Source organism: Lampetra fluviatilis, chromosome 13 (genome assembly GCF_964198595.1).
Source record: "Lampetra fluviatilis chromosome 13, kcLamFluv1.1, whole genome shotgun sequence".
Classification (NCBI taxonomy): domain Eukaryota; kingdom Metazoa; phylum Chordata; class Hyperoartia; order Petromyzontiformes; family Petromyzontidae; genus Lampetra; species Lampetra fluviatilis.
The window spans coordinates 3,682,815-3,708,252 of NC_136287.1; the positions used below are offsets into that span (position 1 = coordinate 3,682,815).

General features: G+C 49.2%; 1 protein-coding gene across 1 annotated transcript in view; it reads right to left on the reverse strand.

Moving 5' to 3' along the window:
- The window catches only part of TLN2 (talin 2), a 79,182-nt gene that overhangs the window by 19,210 nt on the left and 34,534 nt on the right, over nt 1-25,438 (reverse strand). The window contains exons 10-38 of the mRNA XM_078862073.1: nt 25,161-25,316; nt 24,793-24,894; nt 24,540-24,616; nt 23,073-23,250; nt 22,360-22,473; nt 21,615-21,723; nt 20,945-21,153; nt 20,383-20,481; nt 18,284-18,451; nt 17,333-17,627; nt 16,572-16,738; nt 15,720-15,848; nt 15,205-15,318; nt 14,537-14,650; nt 12,245-12,379; nt 10,715-10,843; nt 9,296-9,398; nt 8,890-9,098; nt 8,015-8,134; nt 7,470-7,667; nt 6,988-7,127; nt 5,641-5,734; nt 4,876-4,965; nt 4,633-4,755; nt 4,052-4,195; nt 2,724-2,885; nt 2,468-2,608; nt 819-1,000; nt 570-702 (exon numbers count right to left, since the gene is read on the reverse strand). Coding sequence (XP_078718199.1) covers nt 570-702; nt 819-1,000; nt 2,468-2,608; nt 2,724-2,885; nt 4,052-4,195; nt 4,633-4,755; nt 4,876-4,965; nt 5,641-5,734; nt 6,988-7,127; nt 7,470-7,667; nt 8,015-8,134; nt 8,890-9,098; nt 9,296-9,398; nt 10,715-10,843; nt 12,245-12,379; nt 14,537-14,650; nt 15,205-15,318; nt 15,720-15,848; nt 16,572-16,738; nt 17,333-17,627; nt 18,284-18,451; nt 20,383-20,481; nt 20,945-21,153; nt 21,615-21,723; nt 22,360-22,473; nt 23,073-23,250; nt 24,540-24,616; nt 24,793-24,894; nt 25,161-25,316 — 4,134 coding nt within the window. The remainder of the gene's footprint in view (nt 1-569; nt 703-818; nt 1,001-2,467; nt 2,609-2,723; nt 2,886-4,051; nt 4,196-4,632; nt 4,756-4,875; nt 4,966-5,640; nt 5,735-6,987; nt 7,128-7,469; nt 7,668-8,014; nt 8,135-8,889; nt 9,099-9,295; nt 9,399-10,714; nt 10,844-12,244; nt 12,380-14,536; nt 14,651-15,204; nt 15,319-15,719; nt 15,849-16,571; nt 16,739-17,332; nt 17,628-18,283; nt 18,452-20,382; nt 20,482-20,944; nt 21,154-21,614; nt 21,724-22,359; nt 22,474-23,072; nt 23,251-24,539; nt 24,617-24,792; nt 24,895-25,160; nt 25,317-25,438) is intronic.

Here is a 25,438-nt window from a genome sequence, read left to right on the forward strand (position 1 = left end):
CTCCGTATGACAAAAGGCCACACGCAGAAACATCACTTGTGCCACTTACATGGTAAATTATGTCCAAGGGTTGGCAGTAGCACACAACAAAGAAATGATCTCGCCACGTTTGTCATTAACAACACTGCCAACAACGAACACGATGATGGGCTAACATTTTCCACAAAGGTGCACGGCAACGCTCCTCAATGTTTTAAGACATAATACCGTAAGTGTAACCTCAAACTATGAGCTGTCAATATTTGTTGATGGGTGGGACGAGTGTACAGGATGGAGTAGCGCAGGTCACCGGAAGGGCAGTTTAGGTGGCACCCAGCGGTTGGCGACTATGGGGAAGCCAGAGGGTGGCAGTGGTGGTGGTGGTGAGATGCACCACGAAGGTCCGGTATAGACTTCAAAACAACTAAAAGCTTTAGTGGAAAGCGATGATTAGGTGTGGTGGCATCAACGGCGCATGCCATGATGACCTCTCCACCTCGACCTATAAAGAAAGCAATGCTATGGTTTAAAAATGTTTTTTTTTACGATGACGGGTGGGGCGTTTGCGGGATGGCTGTGCAGGACCCCACCTCAACAGAGACGCCCTCGCGCGGGGCGAGGCTCTGACTGGCGGCCGCCAGGCCGGCCTGGTCCAGCTCGCGGAGGCAGTCGTCTAGCACGGCGATGGCCTTGTCGCACTCCTTCTGCCCGGGGGCACCATCCCTGCCCGCCAAGTGACAACACAGAACGCACGGTGAGTGCCGGACACTCAGGAACGTGACGATGTGAACAGTATGGCGGTGGCGGCGATGCTAAATCGAGCGCGCGGAGGGCAGCACCTGATGGAGGTGATGAGCTTCTTGATGGAGTCGGACACGGAGCGGGAATGGCCGGCCAGCTTGGACCAGGTCGGTGGGTCCTTGGGGTTCACGGCGAGCGAGCGCGCCGTGCCGATCAGTGCTGACGAGCTGTCCAGCATCGTCTTGCCGGCAGCCACAATGGGTTCTTGAGCACGGCGACCCTGAGAGGTGGGGGTGGTGTCGGTGTCAAGTGGTGAATGCGTGGGGGCGGCAGTCGGACATTAGCACTCCACGGCAGAAAACCAGCTTCTCTTTATAACGTTTTGGGTTGTTACGGAGCATCTCATTGCCAGGTCACCGAAAATATTATTTGAAATTGGTTAATTAGTTCAATGGACCGTTGGGGCAAGGACTGTTAGCAAGATGCTCTTGAGGCTGGTATGGGCCATGAGAGGTTGGGTGAGGACGGCATCACGCCCTCCCCAGCCCTGGTTATAAAAAATACGCGGGACTCAATTTAAGGCTGAGTCGACCTATTGGAGGTCCAGAACACGTTCTGATAGTAACTGCCACTCTGCTAGATGCAAATGCAACAGAAAAAAACAAATGGCTCTTTATGTGGAGATATGCGTGGAGGCTATGTGCTAGGTTAGCTGACATGAGGTTGAAAGTTATTTATCAATTTAAAGCTTTCGTGACTGCAGGGATTCATCTTCTTGGTTCTTTCGGTAAAGTCACGTAGAAGGAAAATAATAAAATAATAAAAATAAAACATAATAAAATAATTCTCACGACGTTTCGGCCACAACGCAAGCAGTCGTCTTCAGGTGGAGAACAGACTTTGTCCTCTCGACAGACCTGTTCTCCACCTGAGGACGGCTGCTTGCGTTGTGGCCGAAACGTCGTGAGAATTATTTTATTATGTTTTATTTGTATTATTTTCCTTCTACGTGACTTTACCGAAAGAACCAAGAAGATGAGTTATTTATGACATTAGAATGCTAAAACATTTCGGCTAAATTATGCTCGGTGTCATCACATCAATTCCACATTCACAAAAGTTTGGCAAAATATCTAAAACAGGTTTTCCAAGTTTACACAAGATGTCCGACTCGTGTAATCAACGTGAGTGATGTTTATTTTGTAACCATAAAAGGTCTCCGCTTTATCACCTTTGTGAGGAAAAAAACCGCCTGTAAAAAATCAACCCCCCCACCCCCAACTCACACCCCAGTGATTGAATGATTCGGCCTTACGATTCTATTGGTCTTGTTTTTTCTGTCTCGTGTCTATTTTTTCAGCTCCATTCTGTTTCATTTGTACAGTTTTGTTTACTCCATTCATCTATGTGCAATATTACCAAATCGTTTGGACGACTCTTAAATAATAGATTTTCGCTCGCACGACTTGACACTGGTATTATAACCATGAGAATAAATTTTAATTGCTGAACCGATACATTGTTACAATCCCTAGTGACAACCCTTCGCTCTGTGTACCCATAAAACACGCGACATCCTTTAAAGCACTCCCATCCCACGCCTATGAATTCCAACACCTGTATATCATCGGCGCCCTCTCGTCAGCGGCAAAGTCGATGCTGCTTCCGGGAGGGCACCGAGCGCCGCTTTAAAACCGCGGTGCCGCGTTTCGCAGACGCAGAAGGCCGGGGGGGAGATAGCGTTCACCTCTTCGCTGATGGACGCGGGGATGCTGGAGAACTCGGGGTTGGAGGCGAACGTCGTCAAGTTCTCCACGGCCTCGATGAGCGGCACCGTGGAGGCACGGCACTTCTCCCGGTTCCCGTCCGAGAAGTCTCCGTCCAGTGCCTGCGAGGTTACGAGAGGTCGATTCAGAGCCCTGGCCTCTCCAGTCATGGCGCCGAGGCGGCATACGAGTGTGGAAGGCAGGCGGCCCGCAGCAGGTCGCACCGCACGCACGCACCTTGATGGTCTTGACGAGGTTGGCAGTGCTGTTGGCCACCTCCTTCGCCGACTGCACAAAGTGCCGCTTGGCCACGGGGTTGGAGGTCTTGGACGATGCCAGGCGGCAGGCGTTGCAGAGGGCCGACGTGTGTTTCGCCACGATGGTAGCCGCCGACAGCACCTGCACGTGTGCAGCCATAGGTCAAACGTGTGTGGCCACGATTCGCTTAGGCCCGTGTCTACCAAGCCGAGCGTGACCGTGGCACTGGCCAGAAACGTTACAACCAACAGCGTGTTTTGCTTTGTGTACAAAACGACGCAGAAATAGGTGACGGCCTAAGAATGTCATTAGTTCAATTTGATTACGTAATGTACTTTATCTAAAGTAAAAGTCCTCTAAACTAGTCATCGCTTTTTCTATGGAGATGTGGGTGAAACATATCAACCAAGTAACCATGTAATATATAATTAACGGTACCATTAAATTCACACCTTGCACACAAAAAACAGACAACAAGTTGTACCCATCACACCACACTTGCTTCCCAACAAATGTTGGCACACAGCTTTGACACATGTTGGTGGGTGGCACTGTGTTATTGTGTTAAATACATTACTGTACATTCTGTTTAATTGATGTTTTATTCTCACTGTGGTTGGTGATTGAGCAGCAGCTGGGTTGGAGGGTGGCCTGTGGTGGTTAAATCAAAGATCCCTTCTTTTATCCTGAAAATAATTTAGGGGGGGCAAGTGCTGTTAACGAGCACCGATGAAGGATGGCACGAAACACGAGGCTGTGGGGTGGTCAGCACCACACCTGACCACCTTTGTCTTCATCGTGGCACACTACACCAGGTACTCATTTGAGGCTCAGTTAACCTAGGGGACGCCCAAGAACGGTTCAGATAATCGTCACTGATATTGGCCACAAGCGGGAATCGAACTCGGGTCGCCAGGTTCATAGAACAGCAAGCTAACCGCTACACTACCGCTCCTCACAAAAGAGAAAGATCCCCTGGACAGCCTTTACAGACTGTAGGGGCAATTGCAGTTGGTGAGCACTTATGAAGGCCAGCACGGCACATGCGGGGGTGTGTCGCCAGCACCATCCCTGGCCGCCTTTGTCTCACTAGTGGCAATGTCATCACACCACTCCAGGTACTACTTTGGGGCTGAGTAGACCTATGGGAGGACCAGGACCGGTTCAGATAATCGTCACTGGTGTTGACCGTAAGCGGGAATCGAACTCGGATCTCCTTGTTCGTGGCGCAGCGCGCTAACTGCTACACTACTGCTCCTCGCACACACACACACACACGCGCACAAACACAATGGCGGGCCACTTACCTGAGACTGGTTGCTGGCGGGGTCCACCAGGTTCTGGCAGGCCATCTGGATGGCCTGGTTGGCGCGGGCAAACTGGCCCGGGTCCACAAGGCCCGGTTGTCCCGCCTGGCTGTTGGGGTCGGACACGCCGACGAGGTACGCGGACTGCGGAGCAGAAGCGACATTCACTCAGCGATCGGGGGTAGGATGGATGGGTGGGGGGAGATGGTTTGTGGCTTCTGGTAGACTTCACGAGTAGAAAATGGCAAATAGTTGAGAAAAAGTATTTAGACGTTTTCAAAATGAAGTTTAATGTCACAGTGAAATCTAAAGATGCCATGGCAAGTATACAAGATATTGGACAAAGTAAGCCTCACTTATCCTCAAGACTTTTAAAGTTGGTTCTGCTTGCCACCTACAAACAAATTCCTTCTTGCATGTTTCTAATCTAGAGGAAATCAACTACCTCAGAGAAAACCCATCGTACATACGAAAATATAACACAAACTCAGGTGCAGAGATGGATTGCTAGACGCAGCGATGATGATAGTTATATTGTTGATTCAATATTCGTAGTGGTGCAAGCTTCACGGAGGAGTCACCTGTGAAGCGGCCTCTGTGAGCCCACAGAGGGCCTTGGAGGCCGAGCTGATGGCCTCCCCAAATGCAGGCAGGTTGCTCGTCTTAGCGTTCTGAGAGACTCCCTGCATGGCCTCACCCAGAACCTGCCATGGGACGAGCAGCCGCAGACACCACCACCACATCAAGGAAAGAACCACTTTCAAGGCATGGCTTTACCGACAGGTTAAACGAAAATGTTTTAAACAAATGAGACAATTCCACACCTTGGAATTTTCCATCAAACTGTCGATGCACTCGAAGTAAGAGAGGTCGTTGACAGGCTCGCTTGGGTTGTCCAGCATGCCCTTGACCGTCTGAAACACATCCATTGCGCGGTCTCTCAACGACGACAACAAACACACACGTTCAAAGCTCATCGCTCGTGTCGCAAACAAAAAATACGAGTTGACTGTGTGGTGACGGGCACTGCGAGGTTGACGCACACACGCACCGTTAAGTTACAAGCCTAGGCTGCAATTCACGGTTTGCCGAGCACAGGCCCAAAGGTGCCAAATGGCAAGTGGCCAAGAAATAAAGAGCACAATTTAAGTTGTCGTAGATAAGTTAATGTACCTTGAATTGAGCAAGGTTATACGAACTCAGAAATAGAGATGATGGGAGGGTACGCCTCCCAATTCGAGGAGTGCGAGGAAAGAAGCAGATAGAGGAGTGACCAGCCGCGTGGTAGTTGAACACGGTGTGTCTAAGGACGCAACAGTCTCTTATGGGTGGAAGTATCGGGGTGGTGGGGTGGGAGTGAACTAAATAGGAATAGGAACCACAGTAGCGGCGGTGACAGAAGATTATTTAGATTATTTGGCTGCTCTAAATTTCCATTTGATGAGCCACTTTGTTGAGCTATCATTTGTGGCAAGGTCGTTTCTGAAAAAGAAGCTAATAGCTCAGTGGGCTTTACCTGGAAAGATAAAAGTAAGTTTAGTTTTATTTGTATATTTTAGTGATTTGCCGCACAGGGCGGCGGTCCCTACCTCGAGTTCGCGCAGGGCGTTGTCGCACTCGTTCTGGCCCGGTGCCTGCTGCGTGCACATGGTGATCAGCTGGTTGATGCTGTCCGTCACAGCACTGCGCAAAACACAAGGCATCGCACGGCAGCCGTTGTGAGACATATACGTATGTAGGCATGATGACCGGAGTTTTGCGTGATGATTTACAGTCCTTGACGAGATCAGCAAGGTCAGCACTTGGTGTGTAATGAGTGCGACACGGGGAAAACCCGTACTCGCTCGTACACGGTTAAATTATGTCACCGTTTGGCGCATATTCTTGTTAACGTAGCCATGCATTTACATATATAGTGTTGGATTTACTTTTAATTGGATGCTGCCTCTCTCTTTATTGCTGTGCTCATTCTAAGGAAGGCACTGATTATTTCAGTGCCTTCGTAGGCAGCTGAAGGTTTCAATAAATACACACAATCTCCAACGGTTAACTTCCATTTACGTGCCAGTTTTCCATGCCTATGTCTGGGTCAATTGGCCCTCACTTGGTTACAAATAAGTCTAGGTAAAACTACTATAATTATTATGTAACGAGTGTTTGTAATACTCTGCATCCTCATATGGATATAAGGTTGGAAAGATGAATCACCAACTTAGAGTTTAGTTTCCCATCGTTACTTTTTATTTCCTCTCACATAGCTTTAAGCAGCTCAAGCATTACGTTTTCATACGCTCAGTAAATTAGGCAATGTGTCTATTAGTAATAAACAAATATATAGTGCATGGACAGGCAGTCTTTTTCTTCACATAAAATCAAATCAAATGTTTTTTGCCCATTGGCCTTTGGGTCTTCCAGACCAATGTCTTCCTGCAGCATTTGGTTTGAACTTCAGGGTCTCATTAGCATCAAATACGTTTAAGTTAAACTGGAGTTATCTGCTGTCTGTTTAATACGTACATTTATTTTCCATGCACCTCAACTGCAGCGCATTGAGAATCGTTAATTACCGCTGGGATGATTAGTCGCTGAAGTTGCTTATCGACTACTTTTTTGTGGTCGACAACTTGGGGGCCCGTTAAAAAAATGGCGGTCACCGCAACATCTTGCCTCTCGAAGGCAGGAAACCCCCTGCAAGTCACGGCGTGATGTGGCTGATGACGCCACTGACACTGCCAAGCCCCGCCAATCACCTCCCATCAAAGCGACACACGTGGAAACGGGGTGACATGTTTTTGCCCCAACTATTTTCTGCTATCCGATGAATCCAGTAATTGAACCGATGACAGGTAGAGCACTTGATTACTTAAATAATTGGATATCCCAGCTCTATTTTTAGTAACCGAGTGAAGCGTGGACAGGTCACGGTAGCTGCGCACCGTGCAGCAGCTGCCAGCTGGTTCTTGGCGTTCGGGGCGTTGGGGTCGACGCAGAGGGCCTTGGCTGCCAGCAGCAGCTTGGACGACGACATGGAGATACTCTTCAGGTTGCCCACCACCTGCACTTGGTCCTCCTTCGTCTGTGCGTCAGCATGAGAGACGAAGGCCCACACAAACCCACATCGGCACGAGTGCTTTTGCTTGCAAGCCATGTTTTACAAAGGCCGATTGTCCATTGCCACAACCACTTTTATTAACGCTATGAATGTTCCTGCCAATTTTTCCTTTTGCAAAATATATTTTGGTTAAATCACCATCACAAGCCTTGTAAGGCCTAATAAACAACAAAAGCCTTGGACTAGTCCATTCTAGTCACACAAGCCTTGGCCTCGTGTGGGCTTTTAGCATCGTCACCGAGTAAGATACAAGAACCTCACTGCATTCGCCGACAAGCAGCACGGCTATGTGGGGGCAATACGCACCTTTGCCTGCCCGGCCATGTCGATTCCGGCATCCAAGAAGCGCGAGAAGTCGTTGCCGAACTTGCGCGAGGCGGAGGAGAGCTCCTGGCTGGAGCCGCGCGAGGCCTGCACCAGCTCGCTGGCCGACAAGTTGAGCCCAGCCGCCGCGTCGTTCAGGTTGCCCTGCGCCTCCTGGAAACTGCTGCCGCTGCGCGGGATCTGGCAGCAGCAACGACGACGACGACACCGGTCAACGGTTAATAAAACAACGGTGCGGACGTAGGCACCATCAACGTCCAAAGGCTCGGAAAAGAGACTGCGGTCAAACAGTAAAGGGAACACCGTAACAGGGTCCACATGCATTACGGAGCATTAATTTTACATGCATTCGCAATAAATCTCGACTCGCTGCTACGGTAATGTGTGCCCTAATAAAAAAATAAATCAATGACCGTAAATGTGAAGCACGTTACATTTTTTTGACTGTCAAACGAACCCTAGAAGATTACAGCAAATAACGCCGCAATTTGATCCGGAAGGTTGCGCGAAGGTGATTTTTTGCTCACCGTGTCGGACAGCAGCTTCTTGCTCTGGTCGGCGAGGCTACGCAGAGCCGTGTCGACGTCCTGCTGCCCGGGCAGGCAGCCTACGCACTTGCCCAGCGCGCCAGACACCGCCTTGGCCACCTGTGCCCCCCAGGCCCCACGGGAACACACACACAAGCCCGTTCGTCCAATAAGATTCCAGAAAGAGGCTGGAAGGGTGGAAGGAAGGACAGTGGTTGAGGAGCTACGGGCGTTGGCCCACTCCTCTGAACCAATGCTCCCTCCCACTACTCTGGGAAACGTGCCGTTTTCTCAAGCTACCCTGCTGTCAAGCTCTGCACAATTTACGGTTTACAACTCCTATGTATACGGCATTGCACTCGCATACACTTGGGGCTTCCTAATGGTCTCAGGCTGACACTGGGAAATCTAAAGCATTTCCACGATGGGACAATGATTCTGTGATAGATAAGAAATCTTCCTATTTTCAATCCACTCTTTTGAATCACGCATAACACGGCCAATCTCACGCATTAGCTCTCTCGTTTTTGGAGCGCTCGGACAATCAGTTGGTGTGGCGTCAATTCTTCCAAGAGAAATCTACCTCTTATCGTCCACCTCCCGGATTCTCCCCTCTTTCTAAATCCAGACTACATATTTAAATTTCCTTAACCGCTAAGATACATTGTTGACTTGCACACTGGTGAACAAATAAACGACACGGTTAAGGGCCGACCAACACATAGCGGCAAACAAAGTGTTGGAAAGATATCTCTCCCATGGACCGCATGCATACGGCTAAAAAACATTCTGCAGAAGCCTATCTAATTTGAACCATTACTGTATAAACATGCGTACACTAACACGTGCTATTTCGAGCACTTCAAGCGTCGGACCTGGGCCAGCCTCTGCTGGTTGATGGGGTCCCCGGGCCGCACCACGGCCTTCTTCGCCTCCTGGATGAAGAGCGACGCCTTGTCCATGAGGTCGCGCGCAGACTCCAGCACGGCCTCCTGCGTCGGCTTGTCGGCCGAGTTGGCGGCCAGGCCTCGCGCCGCCGCCGCCAGCTGCTTGAGGGCCTGCGCCGTGTCGCGCGCCGCGATGCCTGCGTCGGGGATTCACACGCATGCCGGGGGCGAGGCGCTCGCGGTTGCACACGGAGCGGCGAAAGCAACGCGACACGGCCAGGCTGCGAGCGGGTGGCGGAGCAAGAATTTTTGTTGAACCGTGTCCGACACACGCGAATCCGGGCGCGTCGCGGTCTCGTCGTGCGTCGGGAGCGTGCGGGTGAGGTGGCCGCACCTGTGTAGTTCTCGTTGCCCTGGGAAGCTGCCGTCATCACCTGTGCCATGGAGGAGCCCACCGTCTTGGAGGTGGCTCCCAGGTCCTGCGCACACTTCTCCAGCTTTGGAGAAAAACAGAACAAATTAAGGGATGGGGAAACAAGTACGCTGATGCTGCTGCACTGCCGGTGCAGAGGTGCGAGGCTTCTGGGTAGCCATGTGATTAGGATGCGTTTTCCGCGAAAATTTTTTCTGCATCACCCAACCATTCTCTGCAAGGAATATATGCTAATAATCATGAATATGAAGTTACGTGGGCACCGCCCATGACAAAATATAACCAAGCAATAAGAGTTAATGAATGTGATATGGTTACAATTTTTGTAAGCCTATTACTAGTTCTCGCTTAATACTGATAACTCTGAAAGGTAGAAATGTCTCAATTACTACTGAATGATGTTGTCCTGGTAGTTTTTTTATTTTAAATTAAACTCCAGCTATGATTTGAGTTTTCTTTGGGTCTTTCGGTAAAGTCACATAGATAGGCTCAAAGAAAATAACAAAAAAACTAGTAGAATATGAATAGAATATGGATTCCTGCGGTCACGGAAGCTTTAAGTCATGATTTCAGTTACTTTGCATATCAGTGAGCAACGACGAAGTGGCTCTTTCGCTGTACAAAGATAGGTCTCTCACTTCATGGTCCCACGTCGACTCTTGCTTCTTACTCATCATCAGCCATAATCTATCCACTGCTGGATGAAGAGCACTACAAGCCACTGCCAACCCTCATGCACAGATGGCTATGTACGGTGCGAAAGAAGTTCAACATACATACACATGTTCACGCAATGCAAAAATCCATACAGCTCCTGCACAAGAGATGAGCCCATTGCCCTATCTCTTCTGTGGATGTACCCTCGAGCGTATTCCCTCCTTTGGCTGCTACGCTCGTAAATTAGCCTCGACCACCGGTCATCATCCCTTGTGGTATCGTGGACTGCCCAAGCCCACTTACTTTTCTTAAAATCCAATACGACGCATTTCGAATTTGATCAGCACATTTGGTTTGCTTAATAACCACATTCGCACGGGCATTACACATTTACACCTCCCAAACAAGCAGGGCCATTAAACATGCTTTGAAAAACACGCATCAGACTGTGGCCGTGGATACAGGCAATTGAATATTATTTCATGAGACAGAGGCTCGTGTGGAGGAGCATGGTGTGATGGGATGTCCGTAAGAAGAGTGGGGACTGCCCTTGCGCAACAGAAAGAGGTACGGAACCAGAAGAGCACTGTGGCGTGAAGCGGTGTGGCACGCAGGATGATGATCAGGGTTATTCCTTCAGGAAGTGGGGATCACCCCTCTGTGACAGGGAGGACTGCGGAGTTCGGTGAGCTGCGGGGTGTGGACAGGGCACGGCACCCGCACCGTCTCGCCGGGTAGTGGGTGAAGTTTCCCGTCGGCGGCCGCCACCTTCGCCTCCTGCAGCTCGGCCTCGAGCGAGCGGACGAGGTCAAGGGCCGAGTCGATCTCCAGTGTTCCGCACGCATCCTGGGCCTGGCACAACACAAACTAAACTATTTAAAACTATTTTTTTTTTTACCAGAGAAGGCCCACTGAGCTATATAGCTCTATTTCAGAAGCGACCTGACTACAAATGATAGCTCAACGAAGTGACTTATTGGGGAAATTTATTGGAGCCAAATATTCCTAATGGATGTTTCTAAATGTGGAGGGAAAAATCAGAGGATCTGGAAAAGAATCCACAGGACCGCAGGGAGAATATGCAAACTCCAAATATACAGGGGTCGGGATCAAACTCACGAACTCCTGCATACCTGGTGAGGTAGTTAATATCTCGCCACAGATGCATGAAGATATGGAACAAACACGCCAACATAATACTGCCACCGATAACTCAACTTCTACTGGCACATCCAAGCATAGTCAGCGCAAGGCCGCCACGTTACAGGTGATTTTCTACAGGTCACGTTACGTGCCGAGCCGGAACCAAACCAAAAAACCGTGGCCTCGTGAGACATCTGAATCTGACGTGGGGTCATACAGGGCCAGGGGCAGGGTCAATGATAAGTTGTCTGATACGAGTTGGCAAATACCAAAAACATTATCACAGCGTAACCTAAATGTGAACAGATTTTTGCGTTGCAAGTGATGGAGTGTAGATTTTAATTTGGTATTTCAACAATTCAATCACGAAATATCCAACAATGTACTCGCTGTAGATTTAAATTATGTAATTATGCAAAGGGATAATGACAATTCGCCCTCTCGCGAAGCGGTCAGTCATCACGATTTGGAGTCAAGAATTGTTGTTGCTTTTTTACATTGTGGTAAAAGTAGTACCTCTGGTGGCTGTCGCGATTACTTGAACAAATTACATCCAACATATACACATCGAAAATATTTAGCAATGAATGGAGTCTTCCACATTTCAATATCCGTATCGTGAATATAGATTCAATTGCAATGGCATCATTACCTGCCCCATTATGGACATGGACACAAAGACAAAGATCCCCCCATATAGCCTGAACACTGTTGGGGCAAGTGCTGTTCGCACATATGAAGGCCAGGCACGGTACACGATGGGTTAGGGTGGCCAGCAGCATGCCCGGCCGTGCGCACACACACATGCACAGATGTGAACCCACAAACTCACACAAAACCTCTCTGTAATAAAAACCTAGCCGTAAGTAAGTACTGACAGCATTCTCTCTAAATCAGCATGGCCTCATGCCTATATATGTCACATACGAGACAACAATCAGACAGAGGGGGAGGCAGCCGGCTGCCGCATAAACAACACTAAGCGGATTCCACAGCGTCGACATCACACGCGGCCCTGGGGGGGGCTGAACGTCGGGCGCGATCGGTAGATTTACGATTCACGACGACGCCGCCGCCGCCGCCACGGCCACCGCAGCGGCGTCTCCCCACCTTCTGTGCAGCTGTGCGCAGCTCGGCGAGGCAAGTGGCCAGGTTCTTGGCGCACTGGCCCAGCTGCATGGACGAGGCTTGGTCCGTCACGGTCGGAACCGACGCTTTGGCTGCTGCCACCATCTTAGTACCCGGCTGCAAAGGAGAGAGAGGGGAAACGGGGTAAAAAAAAACACGTCAGTGATCGAGTTGGTGTATCCGCAGTGGCCACCACGGACTTGGCACTGTAGCGAAACCGCTCCCTTATCCGTACCCCGATAGTCCGCTCTTCCCATTTATCTGAGCTCCCCAATCCATCCAAGAAAGATTACAATTCAGTGCAACGTTTCATTACGACCCACACCTCCGATTAGCATGGTTGCGAAATCAATTCAACATACACACGTACATACGACTTATGGGGCACTGAGGTATAGGTGAATATGTGAAAAGGTCACAAAAGCAAAGTTTGTGGGGAATAATGCCTCCGAAACGTCGTGATTTTTGTTTTTATTTTATTTTATTTTCATTAATTTTGATGTTTTACCTACGTGACTTTACCGAAAAAACCTAAGAATAGAATAATACCCATTTTCTATACGTTTTAGGCATAAGCAATTAAAAAATAACACTTTGTACCCAGGAACAAAAATTGTGCTACATAGTGAAATATATATAATGTTACACCGTGCACAAATACTGCACTGAATGGGAATGGTTAACTGGTCAGAGCGGATGTGATGGTCAAATATGCGACATTGCAAATGAAGCCTTCCCATTGGCCACGCTTTAAAGTGGTCAAGGTGTCACCCAGAAGTAGTAGCAAACTCTTAATATTATTAGGATGAGTCAACTTAGAGTAGTAGCAATTCTTTTTTCTATTATCCGTGCTTATCCACGCATCGCCACATGGACAACAAGAGTGATTTTTCACAGATAATAATAGGATCTGTTCAGAAGACCCTCCGCATTATTATAGACAAAGAGGAGTTTGACGGCACAAGGCCATTTGGTGAAAGTGATCTCGGGCGGAGGAGAAACGTCGGTGGACAAATCTGCGTGTCCGGAAAGCCAGAGCATTCCTCAAGAACCGTGACCGTCACCGCCCACTGGTTCAGTGGTAATGTGCTAAACTGAGTTGTTGTTGTATTTATTGGTGGGCCCGTTTAGAACTGAACATGCACTGTACACATTGGCAGCAGTGAACGTGTGATGGGAAATTCACGATGCATTGCGAATGAGTTGAATGTGATATGTTGCCTGTATTTGTTTTATGTGATATAATTCTAACACGATTGCCCGAAGTTTGTTGGTGTAATCATAAGAGGAATATGTCTGAAAAACAAACCATTTATTATTGTTACTAATACTTTACCAAACAACCTTAAAAATAGCTCATCTTAAAAAAATAAAACCAAAAGCAAGTCAAAAAAAGTAAAAATAACAAATGTTCTCTAATAACTAACACCGGCTATAGTTATAATAATGGACGTAATTATAAATGATTATAATTGTCGAAAGTAACCAGAAGGGAAAAGTAATTGCCTCCAAGGAACAAGCGCAGACATAAACGTTGGACATTTACAGCAGCAGCAGCATACGAACACCAACCACTAACTCTAATTGAATAAACACTGGGGACGTGTAATTGCGATGAACAATGCACGTTGCATAAACAAACGACCGGCCGGCCAGGGGCTACGGGAGGAGGAGGAGAGTGGCCTCATTCTCCAGAAAAACCGCTTGCCCTATAAGGCTCTGAAATAACAGCACATTCCGGATACTGCCACCTCTCCTCCTCCTCCACCTCCTGATGCTGCGATCATTGGCTTGGGCAAAAGCCCAACACAGCGCCATCGTGCAAACACACATGCACGCGCGCGCACACACACGCACGTCAGAAATCAGAGCGCAGACAAAATGTTAATCTCCCACTCAAATTCTTCGGTGGTGTTGGTGTTATCACAGAACCTGTTGGAGGCATGACTCGTAACAGCAATAACGTTCTTGATTCATGAGTTGTAAGAATCGTTTTCATTGAGATGTTTGACCAATTCCAATAATGGGTGTTTGGCACGAAGGAGGAACCCTGAGTATACAGAGAAAACCCACCACCCATACAAAGGAATAACAATCAAAGCTTCAGACACTTAGATTTAATGCACTGCTGTGCTGCCATCTCCTGGCCGCTTTGTAGCCTAAGCCTACAGTATTTCTAAGCATTTCACCCATCCGAAAACTAACCAGCATCAAACCGAGGCCCAGTGAGATAGATTATGGGTATTTAGGGCGAGGTGGTCGTAGCGCCGGTACCTGCAGGAAGTTGTGACTGGCAGTGATGAGGGCCAGCTGTGCGCTGGGGCTGTCGGGCTGGCTCTGGCTCCCACGCCAGCCCTGTACCAGCTGCGGGACATGGTCCGCCACGTTCTGTCCGCACGCACGCACACAGCCAAAGCAGCACACACAAGCCTATATGACGATCTCTCCAAGCACACATTAGTACATGCAGTTCTTTATTGCTACGTCTCTAGAATGCTCCGCTTCCCTTGAAACTGAGAAGAGCCAACCACTTGGCTGCTTTTAATAGGAAGCCATAATTGCTCTTTTAGAAAGGTTATGCGCTGTCTATGATTGACCGTCTCTCTCTAAATAAAATAAAAAAACGCCTCCTCTCCCCATGATGATCATGTTATCTTTCTGATGCTGTTGCTGCTGATTGTAGTAGTAGTAGTACCAATTATATTGCTGTTGATAATTTAGCAGTTCCTGTTGGTGGTGCTGCTGCTGGCAATGATGGTGGTCGCAGTGGTGAAAATGATAATGAGTCTGTTGCTAATGACGATGACACTGCTGCTGTTATTGCTCCTGTTGCTGCCTTCAATTTTATAACAACGATGATAACGTTTGCAGCGCGTCAGTAAAAATACATTTTTTAAATACCACAGGGCCCTGCGGCAATGTCACGGCCTTCAAAACCTCACCTTGCTACAGCTGACGAGCTGCTGCTGATTGGCGGGGTTCTTGTTGGAGGCGGCCGCTTGCGTGGCGGCGGCGATGGCCTGGCTGGCGGCCGCCGCGGCCTGCCTTGCAGCCACCTGGCGGGGGGAAACACCCAAACGGCGACGACTAAAGAAAGACGCAACACGCAACAAAAACAACTGGGAGCACTCACGTCGTCGAAACGTATCTAGGCTGTGCGTCGGTCATCCTGCTGTACTGCTGTGGTGACCACCAGCGCTGATGCTGTATTATAATGTGGGCGTCTTCACCGTTTCCACACTTGTGAGCACGGTTTAAATACAAGCGGCTGCAACCCCGGATCTCAACACAGGATCTCAGCGGCGAAGGCCGAGTGCTCTGACCAAAAAGCCACATGGCCAACTATCTGAAGAATCAACTTCAACAAATAAATGGATGAACCGGTACTCCTAATGAATTCTGTTGAGTTGTACGGAGTAGCAGCAGGAGACTGGCGAGGGCGCCTTGTGGTGCGCACCTCCAGCCGGTGCACCAGCTTCTTGCGGATTGCGTTCTGGGCGGCGATGTTGGTGGCGACGCGCAGCCCCTCCGCAGCCTCTTGCAGCCGCTGCTGCTGCTCCTCGCTTTCCGGGTTCGCAGCTGCGCCCTGCAGAGCGACCCCACCCACCCCCACGAAAAAAAAACACAGGCGCACGCTGGTTATGCAATTGGCGTTTCAAATTGTCACTGCTAACAGTGGCGAAGCATGTTTGTTGGGGCATAGGCCCTGGTGCAAGGAAATAATTGGGTCGCCCCCCCCCCCACTTCCCAACCCCACCAGATTTATCTCCCTCTCTTCGTAGCTTGGCGCTTGGGTGTTTGCTGAACCAAAGGCCTGGGTGAAATTGCACTGCTTGCACGCTCGATAACGTTTGCCAACCGATTCCTAAACAAATCTCAGATGTTTTCAGAAATTTTAATGGTCTGTTCCGTTCAGGAAAGTCACACCGCTAATCAAATGTGTCAGCAGTGGAAATTCCACACTCCGATAGTGGAGCCAGTCAAGCCAGAGGTCAATGTCCCACAAAGTGGTGTGCCACATCACCATCATCATCCTTAGCAATATGCGCAAAGCACTCTTTGATTACTCATGCATGAACAAGTATATTGTGAAATCTCTACAGTCAATATATTATATTGGAAAAATATCCAATTTGGAAATGATTTAAAAAGTTGATTATAAAAAGGGCCAGATTCTCAATCCTTAAAAAAGTTTCATCTTCAGTCAATCTGTTATATGCATTGGTTGTTGCTAAAATCGTATGATCTTATATATCTAATAATAGAATAAAAACAAGAAATAAAAAACAGTTTTCAAACATTTTCTGACCTTCGCAGCCTCGACCATCTTGGCGGTGGCATCAGCCAGGTACTTGGCGGCCGCGAGGAGTTTACGCGAGTTCTCCTGGTCTCCTTCGGCCTCCGCGTCCACCTTGATCGCGTTGATGAGGTCAGACGTGGCCTGGGCCAGCAGCCGGGCCTGCTTCACCATTTCACCTGCCACCGAAAAAAACGCGACTCCCGTTCAATAAAAAAAGACGCGGGCATCCAAGCGAACACGACGTAAACACTCCAAATGACAGCCACGAGGTCCTGTCCAGGGGCCCCTCTTATACTGTCAGCGTGGCCTGGCCCCGCCCCCGGCCACGCGCCCTTCTGGAACCTACTAGCGGGTTCTCCATGTGCCCCTTCTGTGACCCTTCCCCGAGATCCCTCTTTGGTCTATCACGTGGCCCGCTGTCAGTCAGGGCTGCTGTAAGCTGCAGATCCCCTTCCCTGCCAGCAGCTAACGCTGTGCTGCTACGTGACCGATTCTATGTCACTAAACATACATACCACAAAGATAAAACAATTATCTACATGTGACTAATCATTACATCCCTAAAAGGTAACACAAACTCACTCAAACAAAGCAGGAAAGCCAAGGTGGACGCTGCAACCTTTTTGGAACAGCGCCACGCCCTGCCCCACCCCCCGATGGCGCTGGCTGCATTGGCAGGGCATTGCAGTGCAGAGGATAGGAAGGGTGGGTGTGTATGCGACTGATTGATTGGGCGAGTGGGTAGGTGGCTGGGTGCGTTGCAGGGTCACCTGCGTTGCCGGTTGAGCTGAAGATGCTCTCGGTGGCGGTGATGATGGTGTCGGTGGCGCAATCGTAGCGGCCCATGCCGTGGCCGCCCGACGCCAGCAGCTTGACGTGCTGCAGCAGCGCGTCGAGCGCTTGCGTGACGGCGCCAGCGGCGCCGCCGACCTGGCGGAGCAGCTCGTCGTCCTTGGTGGCCTCCTGCGACGAGCGCACGCAGCCCTCGACGGCACGCGCCACCAGCTTCCCCGACTCCATCAGCTGCTCTTGGCACACGGGCGAGTCCATGGTGGGGCCCACCACCTGTGCACCGCAGAACGATCGCTCTATTGGCAAAACGACCACCGTCACGTGGTGACCACGCCACGTTTCGCCTGATGGAACTTTCGCACGAATCGTCGATGCAAAAGATGACGTCGCAAGGCACCCGGAACTCAACTCGTCGATTCCCCGGTATGAGCAGCAACTCTACAGCTTTGTAGCTGGTGAAACAACGTGTCGTTTCATTATTGTTGAATTACTGTTTGTGGTTGCTTTAAACAATATTTATTTCCATGCCTTAAATTAGAGCTGGGCTATCCGATTATTTCAGCAACAGATTACTGCACCATGCCATATGCTGGCTGTGTATACTCGGCGGTCATCGATTATAATTCTCACGTTCACAATACAAGCAACGAATAGTGTGTTGCGAGATCAAAAACTTACAATTCATGAAAGATATGTGTTGACCAGCTGAACCTGGTGAAAGCGACAGGCAGCGAGGACTGACCAATGGCACCGGTGATGAGCACTGGCTAATACGGCTGACGAGGATTAGTCACCGAGACTGCTAATGGGGACAGGCCAATGGGACCGAAAGCAGGGACTGGTTGTAGTGACCCGTGGCAGGGACTGGCTGCAGGGACTGACGAGAGGAGCCTCTGCTAGTGACTGGCAGAAGGCGTTGGTGGAGGCACCTTGGTGCAGGCAACGAGCTGGGACGTGGACAGCGCGCACTGCGTCGCTGCAGCGATCACTTGGTTTTGCAGGGCTTGGTCGTCCGCCTTCTGGGCAACCGTCTTGGCCTTGAGCACCAGGCCAGCGGCTGCATTGGCGACCGCTTTGGCCAGCTGGTTCAGCACGTCCTGGAGACACGCGGAGAACGTGGGACATGTGAGGGAGACAAGGGGGCAAGGAGGATAGTGGAAGGGAGGGGAACTTGAAACCTCTGCTGCGATGGCATAACATGTAACAGGCACACTCGAGGGAGCGTGTCACCACCTGTCCGATTCACTTCCCCCTCTTCGTAGCTTGGCGCTTCGGTGTATGCGGCCCAAAGGCCTGGGTGAAATTGCACTGCCAGCACACTCAATGAAGCCAACCGATTCCTAAACAAATCTCAAACGTTTTATGAAAAGTTATCGGTCCGTTCCGTGAAGTAAAGTCACACCCCTGATCAAATGTGTCTGTAGTGGAAATTCAACACCCCTGTAGTGGAGCCAGTCAAGCCATAGGACAATGACTATTGATGTCCCACAAAGTGGTTTGCACATCACCATTATCATCCTTAGACAAGAGAAATAGGCCCACTCACAGCGAGTGAGCGTGTCACAATTTATTTACCGTTTCATTTGTTTGTTGTTAGCTCAAGGCGGAATTGCGTGGGGAATTTCCCGCTGAGGCACAGACACCTCTGATACGAGCTCTTCCCAATGGGATGGCAGGCGGGCGGGCAAGCAAAGTCAATATCAAACAGGCATGGGCAGAAAGCGTTTTATTTACATTTCAACCGCAATTTGGTGTTATGTAAGGAATATATAAAAACTGACAAAATGTTCGGCGAAAATATTCCACCGCTGTCACTGTCGTTAACACACACAGTCACATATTGCAACTGAAATATTTACTAAAATAATATATTTGTGCAATGGCCCTCATTCAGAGCACGTTGGTTTTTGTGATTTGATGATAAGCAGCATTGCACTTTCCTGACGGAGGGAAACCGCACAGTGTCACGAAACTTTTTTTCAGGAAGGTGCTAAATTGGGATGTTTGGTTATGTTAATCAATTTAGATTTTTTTTAAGTCAGGGAAGGTGTTTGGTTGGCTGGAAAAGACAGTGAAGTAAAATTAAGACACCGAACATCTAAAAATTTCGTTAGATATTACAAATAATATAATACGCTATAATTATGTATAAAAATATGTACATCTTTCAAGTGTTTAGTTCTGCAAATAAAAAAAACACTTACATTCACTGTGTACAGTACAAAAACACAGTCCTTGATGCAGTAAAAGTTAAATGTAAAAAGTCACAGGCCCACACCACAGCCTGGTGTAAATGATGATAACGATAGAGTCCTTTATGCAGCGAAGCCTTGCTGTGTTTCAACAATCCTTCCCACAGCCATACCCACAGTTATAAAATCTACATGAGGACCGAGCACAATGCTGTACTGCCAACTCTGGGCTGAACAGCCCCAAGCCTAATACACCTGGTAATAGTTTATAGTTTAGTTTATTCTAAAGCAGTCTCCCTTCCAAGTATTCACAATAACCCTATACTTGGAATATAGATTTTTTTTGTCGTTTGTTTTTGTTGCTATGCTAACACACCACGGATCTCCCGTCCAAAATAGCAGGACAACTGGTTAAATGGGACCATCTGTGAAAAAAACCAAATAAATTCAACAATCTAAAATTAGAAACTATTTTCTATTTTACCAGGTAAGGTCCACTGAGCTACATAGCTCTTTTTCAGAAGCAACCTGGCCACAAATGATAGCTCAATGAAGTGGCTTATTGTGTGGATATTTATAGCAGCCAAATACTCTTAACGTATGTTTCTAAATGTGAAGAGAAAAACCGGAGAACCCGGAGAAAATGAAACGCGACCACGGGAAGAACGTGCAAACTAAAAATATTCAGGCGTCAGTCGGGATTGAACTCACGACCTCCTGCATACCAGACGAGGTTGATAAAATCTCTGAAGACAGTGATTCTGTGATTCAGCCATCGGCGGTAAATATGTAGTTTGGTCGTGGAGTGTTGTTTGTGAATCTCACGGGCGCCTAACCTGGAACTGCTGGTCCACGCCTTGCTGGCCAATCTGCTTGAGGAGGTTATTGCTCGACCGCCCAACGGTGCTGGCCGCTGTGAGCACCGCCTGGCGAGGCTGCACACACCACATGGCATGCTGATCGCTCAACATTCACTCACGATCACTCGTCAGACGTAGATCACTCACCATGGACAGATCACTCAACATTCAAGCACCGTGTCGTGTGCCAAGACATACTTGATCCTTCACCATTCGTACAAGGTACCGCGGGCCGCATGCTTAGCAATGACCCATGGATCATTCACCTTTCACACGCAGAATTGTGCAAAACCCACCAGTCACTCACCAATGAGTCACCAACAGACAATAAAAGCATGCCCGAGCAAACAATAACTTTAAAAAGATAATCAAACTGAGCTCTCCAATGCTCTCAGGCCGATATCTGGAGGGCAGAGAGATGCGTGTGTGCAATGGAAAGGAAGCCACGGGCACCGTGGTGACGTCACCACCGTTTAGTGGTGAATGGTGGCTGTTGCTGTTGTGAAGGAGTATTGCCAGGAGAGTGGCGTGGCCTCACCTCTGTGGACGACGGCTGCACGGTCTTGAGCAGGTCGGAGATGCAGTCGATGAGGCCGCGCGCCGCTTGCAGCAGGGCCCTGCCATCGCCGCCCTCCTCCTCCGTGAGCGCCGCGAGCAGGCGAACGCCGCGAGACATCTCCGTCAGGTTCGACGAGATCGTCACCACGGCGCAGCCCACCGCTGTGTAGTCCGTGTCGGCTGCGTCGCCTGCAGCCGGGAGGCGGTGGAGGTAGAGGAGGAGTGGCAGGAGGAAGAGGATAGGAGTTACCAGAAAGATAATTAATGGATAAAATTTTATTACACAGCGGGCAGCAGCAGAGGTGGAAATGAATCACGGCAGCAGCAGCGGAGGTGGCATTTGAGCGATAAAATTGCGATGAATAGATCGATTGAGGAAATGGGTAAAAATATTTCAAATTGTAAAAGACCCAATAACAGCGGGTCTAATTTATAATTTGACCAAAAGACAGCTCTGGGCCAATTTTTTACAACAAAAAAATTCAAATCTCCACTTGTGGGAGTGTTTTATACCAAGACACAAATGGCCATTCGTGTATTTTTTTTTCAGTGAATGGAAAAGATGAATCCACAAGACCATGTAAAGCAAGAAAGCCAGAACAGGCGACCCAACTGCTAAGGGTCGTGCGTGGGGAAGAGTAAACGCTGACCGGATGTAAGGTTAATGCAGGAGGCAGTGCTGGCATTTATAGCATCCACTTGCGAATGGATCTCATGCTTTGCCTGGTCCATCTTGTACTGACGCCACGCCTTGGATGCCTGGAGGGATAAGGGCGGTGGGGGTGAAGATGGTGAACTTAAGGTCACGGGGCTACAACATCAAAAGAAAACAAATGCATTACTCTATTTGACACTGATGTAATGCTCTAATGCTATCTACACTTCTTACAAGAATAAATAACAAACATAAGCCAAAGCCTAAAAAATTAACCCGTAAAAACAAAGTTTTTCACTATAAATCCTTTATATGCGTGGCGGCTAGAGTCCTCTCGTCCTCTGGCTTGAGATGGCTGCCACCTATGGGTCAGATGATTGCCTGCCACCATTAAGCAATTGGTAATTAAATATAATTTATTTTTTCCTAAAAAGTGTAACATTTTGGAAATGTTACACTTTTTTTTTTCACGAAAATAAATTGTCACGCACGAGTCTGTGTGCAAAATGTCAGCTCGATTGGATCACGGGAAGTGGGTTAAAAAACGACCGAAAGATTTGCACGGTCGTAAGCGCGCAAGCAAGCAAGTGAACTTAATATAAAGGATTTAAAAAGACCATGCCACCTCCAGTGACATCTCTACAGCGACCCTCAAAAATCCATCCATGGTACCACGTTTTCAAGGTATCACCTGCCCCCCCCCCCTCCTCATGCCAACCAAGCAAACGGTGACCCCTGACCTTGTCTTGCCCGAGCGGGGGCAACGAGTCCATTTCATCCAGGCTGCTGCCGGCCTGCTGCACGGCCTGCATGCTTGACGTGATGGTGCCCATCAACGCTTGCTGATTTGTTGACTGTGTGGAAAGGGGAAGACACATGACACGCAGGTATAGGTATAAGCAGGCTTCAGCAGCCATATCTCAAGAGTCAGAGTACTGAGCCAGGAATTCTGTAGATTCTGGGGTCGAATTCGGGTTTCAGTCACCTGTCTTTAACCTGGGTTTCTGAAGTGTCGCGGAGATGATGGTCTCAGCCTCACTAATAATTGGAGAAAAACGTCATTCCATTGAATATGATTTGTTTGCCTTATTTGTACAAATTTAAGATTTGTGAATTAAAATATATTAGTTTGGCTGATACACACATAGAAATTATCTGTTGCAAGGCGTGTGGTTACAAATATTTTTAAGAGTCTCTTAAGTAGCTCTTCCATGGGCCATTCTCTCATATGGATTGATGTAGTCATCGTCAAGAGTTACAAATGCATCATTTAACCTGACGACACAATTGCATAGAAAATGTTTTATAATAAAGGTTAGAGAAAAAGAACACTTAAAAAATGTATATATATATGTCCTGGCAGGCAGATTCCAACACAGAAAATAAACATCTGCATAATTCGCAGGATAAAACACAAGAACAACATTTTCACCGACCCAGATCCACAGCTCACCATGGGTGGCAGATGCCCACGGTGCATCGCACCACTAGTGATGACCTTGTTAGCGCCGGGCATGACGCCACGGCCCAGGCTCTCGGGTCCGCCGATGCCCCGCATTACTGCGGGCAGGGCCACGGAGCCGTGCTCCGCCATGCCCATGGGGTTGCAGTTTGTCTGGATGACGGTGGATCTGCACGTACGCACGCACGCCCAAAAAAACCGTCACCAACACGCACACACAACAAAAACCGTGCCGGTGATGTTACATGGCGCTTGTGCCAAGACTATGTGCACGGGACAGACCCAGATGCCATGGGTTGATTGATTTAGATGACTTTCAAAGAGAAAGATTCCCCATATAGCGAAAACAGACTCTTGGGGCAAGTGCTGTTAGCGAGCACCTATGAAGGCCGGCATTGCACACGAGCGGGTGGGTGGCCAGCACTACGCCCAATTGCCTTTGTCTCCCCAGTGGCGATGTTCTGACACACCGCATCAGGTACTCATTTGAAGCCGAGTCAACCTTGGGGCGGCCCAAGACCAGGTCAGCTAATCATCACTGGTGTTGGCTGTGAGCGGGAATCGAACCCGGGTCGCCGGATTCGTAGCTCAGCGCGCTAACTGCTACACTACTGCTCCCTACTGAGATGACTGGCACACACGGAAACAAGCGTGCGTGTGCACGCGTCAACGAGCTGCCACCCAAGAGACGTCACCAGCTGCGCTCTCTCTCAACGAGCGACATGATGCGGAGGCACGGGCTGCGTCGACGTTGCCGCTTTTCGAAGCCGCCGGCTCGGAGTGGTCCCTGCAGACTGTGCCGACGGCCTGTCCTCAAATTGGTGTTTGCACTCCATTTGGACGCGCGCGGCTATGAGGGGGCCCGGGAGAGATCACATTTATTTGTCATTGTGAATGAGAGCAGCGCTCGATCGGTAACCCTCAAAGGTCGCCGCTAACAGCCCAAGTTCCCCCCTAGGAGTGTAGTAAATTTAGGAAGCACTGGATTTGCAATTGAAAACGGTGGTGACGAGTCTGCAATGCGGCTACGCACTGCGACCACCGGGACCCTCTTACGCCCAACAAAGGAGAGTAGTTGTGCCTTGTATTGTACGCTGATCATTGTTGCTGCAGGGCAGGCATCATGGGGCTTGACCGTAGGTTCAAATGGAATGACTCGCAGTCCCCCGACCCCCTACGCAAAAAGGACCCTCGAGCGGAACTCCGTGGAGGATGAACCAAATGATAAACGATGGCAATAGGGGTGGAAACAGACACCTACCTAAATGCACATGCTGAAATCCCACAAGCGGCTGTTTTTAAAGAAGAAATTTAGGATAATCTCGATGCCAGGTCATCTCATCTTGAAATCAATAACTTGGCTGGAAACGTGCTCATTTTCGTTTTGCGCAGGTTTTGGTCGGCGTGGCCAGCGAAAAGCCGATGCTAAAACAAGCGCAAAGAGATCAAACTACGCACTTTTTTGGGGAGACCGAGTCCTCCAGCATTGTCGACTCTTCGTCTCCCTCTGTGCCGAAGCGATCCTTGCTTTTTTTCTGCAGACAAAAGAGGAAGTGGGGAGGCAGGATATGGGGAGGAGGGTGGGTGGAGCGATGCAGGAGAGGTTGCCGTATCGGATACAGTCTCATTGACTGTCGCGGCATGCCTAACAAAGTCCCAAAGCACGCAAACCGCAATGGATCAAGCTCCAGCGATGTGCTGTGCAGGATACCTTCTTGAGGATGATGTCGATGTAGCCAGCGATAAGCTGAGCAATCTGCTCCCCTTCTGTCGTCTGCACAGAGTAGTAGCCGTCACTGTAATCCCCAAAATCCTGCAGGGAAATGGAATCGATGTGATATATAAACGCAGCGAGCTCCACTGTGAATGACGTGGGCTCGAAAGCCATTGACAATTTCCCACAGGCAAGCACAGGAAGGTTTTGTCCCTGCATAACGAGACACTGCGAGCGCCGTCATTGTGATGGTCACAAGGCTCACAATGTGGCCGCCTACCAGTCAAGCGACGGGCCGCGGCCTGCTCAAGGATCGCGAGATGTGGGTCACAGGGTGACGTACGACTCGCAGCATACGCTCTCACCAAGGTGAAGCTCTTCGGCGAAGCGGCCCAACGTTTGACCGTGGTCAGCGGCCACTCCTGTATCACCTCCTTGGTCCTCTCATCCACGCGCATCACCGACTCCTTGGTGATGCCGAACAGCCGTGGCACCAGCTTGTTCTTGCCCTTCATCTTCTCCTGAAGGAGCAGGAGGAGATGGGACAGACAAGGGAGGTTGCTTAGCCGAGACCAGTCAAGCAGAGCAAGAGAACGTTACTTTTCAGGCCTCCGAGTTGAAAGCGAGGGGTGGCGTCGTGTTC